General features: G+C 38.3%; 1 protein-coding gene across 3 annotated transcripts in view; it reads left to right on the top strand.

Moving 5' to 3' along the window:
• The first annotated feature begins 490 nt into the window (after positions 1 to 490).
• Positions 491 to 7,142, top strand: part of LOC107656311 (SLIT-ROBO Rho GTPase-activating protein 1-like) — a 32,930-nt gene continuing 26,278 nt past the window's right edge. The window contains exons 1-2 of one of the 3 annotated variants that reach the window (XM_016444084.1): positions 491 to 566; positions 1,389 to 1,643. In XM_016444084.1, the coding sequence (XP_016299570.1) occupies positions 1,577 to 1,643 (67 nt within the window). In that variant the 5' untranslated portion in view covers positions 491 to 566; positions 1,389 to 1,576. Of the gene's footprint in view, positions 567 to 1,186; positions 1,644 to 7,142 lie in introns of those variants that run through there. The other 2 variants (XM_016444086.1, XM_016444083.1) reach the window with 2 other exon arrangements.

The following is a 7,142-nucleotide window of genomic DNA, read 5'->3' as shown; positions in this document are numbered from 1 at the left end:
ATATATATATATATATATATATATATATATATATATGTATGTATGTATAATAGGTATGTATAATGTCTATGTTAAAAATATATTAGGCATTATATACACACACACACACACATAATGTCTTAAATATATATATAGTTAATAAATGTTTTATATAAATGTATTATTTTATATTTGCTATATTCAAATACCTCAATGGAAACAAATGGAAACAAAATGTCACTTTTCAATATAGCATCATATTTTGTTCGTGTTTCCACCGCCAAATAACAATAATAATTAAAAAATAATAATAATAATAATTGGCACCAATTAACCAATAAACCCTTTTGGTCAATTTTAAATCTAGTCCAGTGGTTCTCAGTCCAGGTCTTGAAGTACTCCAGCACCAGCATTTTGGATTTCTCCGTTATCTGACACACCCAGTTCATGTCTCGTAGTCTCTACTAATAAGCCGATGATACAAATCAGGTGTGTTAAATGAGAGAACTATCCAAAATGTTCAGAGCTTGGGTTCTCAAGGACCAGGACTGGGGAAAAAAACTGGACTAGAGGTTTCCTAAAACAGAGTGACTGTCAATTTTATGTCTTAAACGCACACACTCACACGCCTCAACCCGCCCACCAATTGACAGTAGTGGGAGAGCGCGCGCATGAGAAACACTCATACCTAACATTTTTTTTGAGGGGACCCATAAGGCGCCTTCTATCCTATTCAACCACTTATGTCTAAGTGAGGAATGGGGGAGTCATTGAGAAGCCTTTTCATTGTAATTTATTACTCTGTTCTGTAGTTGCACAGTTGCACCAGCAGAAGTCAGACTGGCGCTTTCTGCAGATTCTGTAGGCTACTGGGTGATTCCGTTCATATCAAAGGTTAAATTCAACCTGGTGTAAACCTGGCATCATGCATTTGCACTGAATAATACATTTGGACAGTGTGCGAATAGCTCATTGACTTTCAGAGATTCGACTTTAAAATATTTACCTTTGTTTTTAGGTTTAATCGGTTGAGGGTCGTCGTTTGGCACACCTAACGTCCTTAGCGAAGTGTTACCACTTGAATACGTTTGAAAAAACACTATATATTTTATTTATATTTTTGTGATGCATAAATTTATAATGCGGCGTTTGCTGACAGTCACTCATACCTAACATTTTTTTTTTTTTTTGCATACACAATCAGATACTCTCACACCTTAGAGTCAGTTTAGATGAGTTACGGTGTCTGTCACCTCTTTCTTGTTTATCGCGTGCGCACTCAACCCGTGCGTAATATTGATGCGGCCACTTGCATCTCCAGTCGTCCTTGCGCGTCTGGCGATGCGGCTGTAACGACGCGCCCCTGTGGTTCACGTGCCACTTTTCATGGGTCTTTTTTTCCCGTGCAGGTCCAATAATCATTGATGTGCATGGTTGAATGTCATCGCTTTGCTTTACGGACTACAGTTTCCTGCTGCTGGATCACGCATTGAACCTGTGGTTAGATATGACGCATCGGGCACAGTAGGGAAGCGTCTCGGAGAAGCAGAAAGGTTTCAGACAGAAGGGACCAGCGGATCTGGACTACACAGGCGTCATGTCTAACACGACGAAGAGCAAAAAGGAAAAGGAAATCATTACGGAGTATGAGAGCCAAGTGAAAGGTAAGAAGAACACTGGCACCTGATGGGTACCTGGAGACGGTCTAGTCTGATGCATCTAATACGAACCTTGTGCATGCGTTAAATTTACTACATATTGGCCAAATAATATTTCATAATGCCTTTCAGTTGCTTTATTGCTGCTTATTTTGTGTGAATTGATTCTCAAAACATTAAACCGTTCTGCTGGAAATTGTTAAGCTGGTGGTTTTGTTTTAAAACCTGTTAAGTGGTTTCTTGCATTCTTTTGCTTGTTAAAGGTGGTAAACCACCTTTGACCAAGCAACTCAAAATAGTCAAGATAGTTTTTGGAACATGGTTACTGGTCAGCCAGCTAATGACCAGCTGACCAGCTTGGATTAGCTAGAAACCAGCTGCCAGCTGGTCAAGATGGTTTTTGCAACATGGTTACTGGTCAGCCAGCTAATGACCAGCTGACCAGCTTGGATTAGCTAGAAACCAGCTGCCAGCTGGTCAAGATGGTTTTTGCAACATGGCAGCTGGTCAACCAGCTTATTACTAACTTTAAACCAACCAGCTTAAGATGGTTAGGAAGAGTTTTTGGAACATGGTTGCTGGTTGACCAGCTAATAACCAGCTGGTCAAATGGTTTTTGCAACATGGCAGCTGGTCAACCAGTTTATTACTAGCTAGAAAACAACCAGATTAAGATGGTTAAGATAAGTTTTGGAATAGGGCTGCACGATTAATCGCATGCGATATTTAATGCGCATCTTGTCAGAAAGCCGGTTCTGTAATCAGCGGTAAATCTCCATCACCTGCGGGCTTTCACATTGAGCAGCATTAACTACACAGAGCCGTTGTTCACTGATGAGCTGCGCTAAAAATCGCGCGAATATGAACGTGGTTTAGCGCAGCTCGTCAGTGAACAACGGCTGATTACAGAACCGGCTTTACTCATAAGATGCGCGTTAAATATCGCATGCGATTAATCGTGCAGCCCTATTTTGGAACATGGTTGCTGGTTGACCAGCTAATAACCAGCTGGTCAAAATGGATTTTGCAACATGGCAGCTGGTCAGTCAAATTAAGGTGGTTAATCTGAGTTTTGGAACATGGTTGCTGGTTGACCAGATAATAACAAGCAACCAGTGGCTCATACAAGCTCAAGATGGTCCAGATGGTATATGTAATGTGGTTACTGGTCAACCGGTTAGAAACCTCAAGGTGATCAAGATGGTTTTTGGACCATGTTAGGTGTTTGACTAGCTATCTACTAATTAAAAACCAGCTATGAGCTGGACATACCAGCTCTAGATGGCTAATTCACCAGTTGATAACCACCTTGGACTAGCTAGAAACAAGCTACTGTGTTTCAAAACAATCTTAAGCTGGATTTCCAGCAGGAAGTGAGAGGCTTAAGTGAGGGAATTATGAAAATGCATGCTTCTTTGCATTCAACATATGCATTAGCATAATAATAACACATACAATCCACCCTGCATCATTTGTTTGCCCTTACAGCAGGGCGGCCGTTTGTGCGCACACTCGTTTAACAGTGTAATCGATGAAATGGAAGGGGGGGGGGCGCGCAGCATTGCACAGGCTCCATGGCAACCTCTGTCTCCAGCACTCCAACTGTAGTCAGGTGAAGGTGTATGGCTCGTTTAGACCTCAAAAATGGAAAAATGTTTTGGAAAAAATAGCTGGAAAGGGAATAGCACCTATTTGCTTTCCCTAATGCTGATATTTAAACGTAAGGAGCCAAGTTGCTTTCTCAGCTACTATTGGCCAATGGTGGTCTGGGTGAGGGTGGTCTCTAGGCAACATGCTGATAGATTGGTGTAGTATTGGGGCCGCTGCGTTAGCACTCGCGTGGCAAAGATGGATGAACATATGGACGGCTCTCATTGTCAAATAGGTTTGTGTGCACGTGCACAAAGGTACACTCCGCTTTCAACAGACAACAGGCTCCTGCTGCATTGTACATGTTTCCATGGATACTCAACCACCAGTGTGTGTGAAGGTCCAATAGGGAAGCGATGGGTATCTGGCTGTGTGTGTGTGTGTCAGGGAGCAAGATCAGGGAATCCTCCTGCCGCAGCAGTGCCGTTTAGTATGGAGCGCACGTACAGCCGTGTGTGTGGCATACAGTAGTGTGACTAAGGATGGATTGAGACAGATGATTGATTTATGGTCATAAGGGACAGCTCTGTTATTCTCCGATATTACAGACACGTTTGCTATTGAAATATACTTAATTTTTTTTATTGATTAATAATCTTGCAGGTAAATGCATTCTGTGACCGCGGATGTGTAAATGTGATTGCTTGAATTTTTATTTGACGCGAAAAAATAGGTGCTGTGAAAACATGCTTGAGTTTGTCAGTGAACGAACAGGAAATGTTTTTTTTCTATGGGAGGAATTTAGAAGGAAAGAGAGGCACATGACCTTGACTGTACCTGCAACTACACAAGTGCGCACACACACACACACACACAAACTGAACTACACATTTATGGTAATTCAAAGCAGTGTTATTTTAGTATCACATAGTTTTTGTTAATATTTTGAATTAGATTTTATTTTTTTATATATTTAGGTTTAGTACTTTTGTTGTGTGTTGTCAATGCATTTATATTTTTATTTTAGTAATTTTTAGTTGAATATATAATATATATATATATATATATATATACATATATATATATATATATATTCAGTACAATATTAAGTAACACAAATGTTTTTATGGTTTTAGCTAACTATTATAACCCTGATTCAGAGTGAGTTTAATGTGGAAAATATTGGTGTCTCTGTGTGCTTGTGTGTATGCGCATTCCTCAAAATATTTTTGCTTCATCAGCAAGAAACGGTACATGAGCGGGTGACTTTTTCAGTCCTGTAGGGAGCTTGCTATGACTAGAAACACAATTGTAAACCCCACCCTCATGTCATCCAGTGATAGCTAGTGTGTGTGTGAGTTATGTGTACAGTATGTTATCATGCAAGGTTTAATCTTTTCCAACATGCACTTATAAGCACAAAATAAAAGACAGAAAATGGATTGATGTCTTACAGTATGACATTGCCATAATACTGCGTTTTAGCCTGTTATTCTCATGAGATTTGATGCTGGTTTGCACTTTTGGCTGCTGTCCAGTCCAAAGCCACAAACACACAGATCCACATCATCGTCCGAGGCCGCAGACTGACTCGCTGGTGTACTTCCTCTGCCTAGAGTAACTGTATGAATCAGATTTATTGCGGCTCAGGGGATCCACTCTGCTACAAGACATTTCATCTCTTTGTTTAGAGTCCCAGAGAAGGAGCTGTCAGAGTCCAAACATCTCACAATAAATGTTCAGAGTGAATGCAAAGCGACGTAAAAGGCTGTACAGATTAAAGGAGCATTTTTAGCAGGTTTGAGAAATATTATACTGCAGAATTTCCTGAATTCAACAGCCATTCACAGAAAAAGTACCAAATGATTATTTTAGTTTTTTGGTCATGCGGAAGGAACAAAGTGGTTTTGTTGCCCACATCCTCTTGTGTGTGTCGCTGTGTCACACTACATGATGAACTTTGGGTTTTTCTGATATGAAATAACAAGAAATGTCTTGCTTCTTTAAAACTTACAGATTGTTTTTACATACCATTTGATTATCTGTGTAACAGCTCTGTTTAAACACTAGTCAAAGTGCACAGTTAATGTGGCCCTGCAAACCTTGTAGATTATATATTGCAGGGAATTGGATGTGTGTGTGATGATTACTTATATTTTCGGAGAAAAAAATTGTTACCTCTCCCTTTGGTGATATTTGGGGACATTCATAATTGGGAAAAATGTAAATGGTTAAATTGTATTAAGTATAATTAAAATTAAGCATGAATATAAATTATAATAAATATAATTAACATAATAAAAATTTAAATTTAAATAATATTTAAAATATATTATAATAATAATAAATGTAAAATATAAATATAAAAATATAAAATAACATTTTATATATATATATATATATATATATATAACATTTTTTTGTGTGTGTGGTAGGCTGTTCAAATAGGATAATCAGAAGCACAAATTGTGGTATCAGATCAAAAACTTTTCTTAGTTTCAGTGTCGGCTTTATTTTGTTTTGCATTATAATTAGCATTATGTAAAACAATTGTAAGTCTATTCCTGTATATGAATATGCCTATTTACCTACTTCATAGTATATAAAAAGCAATACACCCAATTAGTAGCATGTCCAAATGTGCAGTATTCATAAAACAGTGGGCAAAAAAAACAACATATTGCTTCTGCCAAGATTTTAAAGTCATATCTGATGGACACTTTACTGACCCATGAGGCCACAGGAGAGGAATTGTCATGTTTGTGAATGTTGTAAAACAGCAACATGAATGATGTCTAGGTCATATGACAGTTACAACATGGTGTAAAATGTTCATACTACCAAAATTCATACATGCATATTAATGGTTAAAAGTGAATTCTTCATCAAAAGCAGTACATACTTAATAAGCGATTTCAGCTTCTGAAATGCCTCATTTAGGTAGCAAAATAAATGTGTATGTGTGGACAAGTGGTACTGTAACACAAGTCAGGAGATGGGCGAATGCTGAGAGCTGGACAAGGACCAGATGTCCACAACGTGTGTGTGCTTGCAGGAGTGTGTGAATGTGAGTTGTGTGTGTAATATCGTCCCATCCTCATGTACGCATCTCAGCCCTGGTCATGTTTCAAATTAATGATTGGAAACAGCATATGGCCCCACTTCCTCTTTTCGCGAACAGACAGTGAACAAATAGCTAATTTGGTCAAAACTGATTTCTTTGTATCAGACTCGAGACCAGACAGATTTCCCAGCCACCCACTGCATGTATTTATAACGGGAACCCTGTAAGTCTCATTAATCAAGTATAGATATCGATCCAGTAATCTATTTAAGACCACAGCAGAGAGGACCATATACACTGCAGAATTACACTAAAGATTGTGGGTCTTAAAGCCTGTCTTTGACTTTACTCTTGGGTTTAAAGCAGAAAGCTTAGTTAGCCAGGCTTGATTTTTCAGATTATCTCAAGTCGTATTTCGATTTGAAACAACAGAGATGTGCTAATGGAGCTTAGTCAGGGTAAACGCCGTATTTTGATTCATGTGGATGAAATTTCTTTTTTGCATTTTTAATGTTTTGACTGTCTCTTCCAAAAAGACTCATTTACATTTGTGTCAAATTAAGTTCTGGTCTGGTGTTGAGACCTTACACGTTCTCCTTAGCTGTTTGTATCTACTAATCTTGGATTTGTGAGTGCTTGATTACATTTGATGTGTCTTGTGTGCTGAATGAAGCCTCACCTAATGCTGGCTTTTCCTTGACACTATGCAAAGACATTCACTTCATCAGTGTGTGCGTGTATGATTTACCATGATTTACAGAAAAAAAATGTCTGTATACAAAACTGTATTTAAAAACCCTTATATATATATATATATACGCTGTGTATGTGTGTATATATATATATATATA

The sequence above is a fragment of the Sinocyclocheilus anshuiensis genome, unplaced genomic scaffold, assembly GCF_001515605.1.
Source record: "Sinocyclocheilus anshuiensis isolate Anshui unplaced genomic scaffold, SAMN03320099.WGS_v1.1 scaffold183, whole genome shotgun sequence".
NCBI lineage: Eukaryota > Metazoa > Chordata > Actinopteri > Cypriniformes > Cyprinidae > Sinocyclocheilus > Sinocyclocheilus anshuiensis.
The sequence above is the reverse complement of the archived record's forward strand: the minus strand, read 5'-3'. Positions and strand labels throughout refer to the sequence as shown.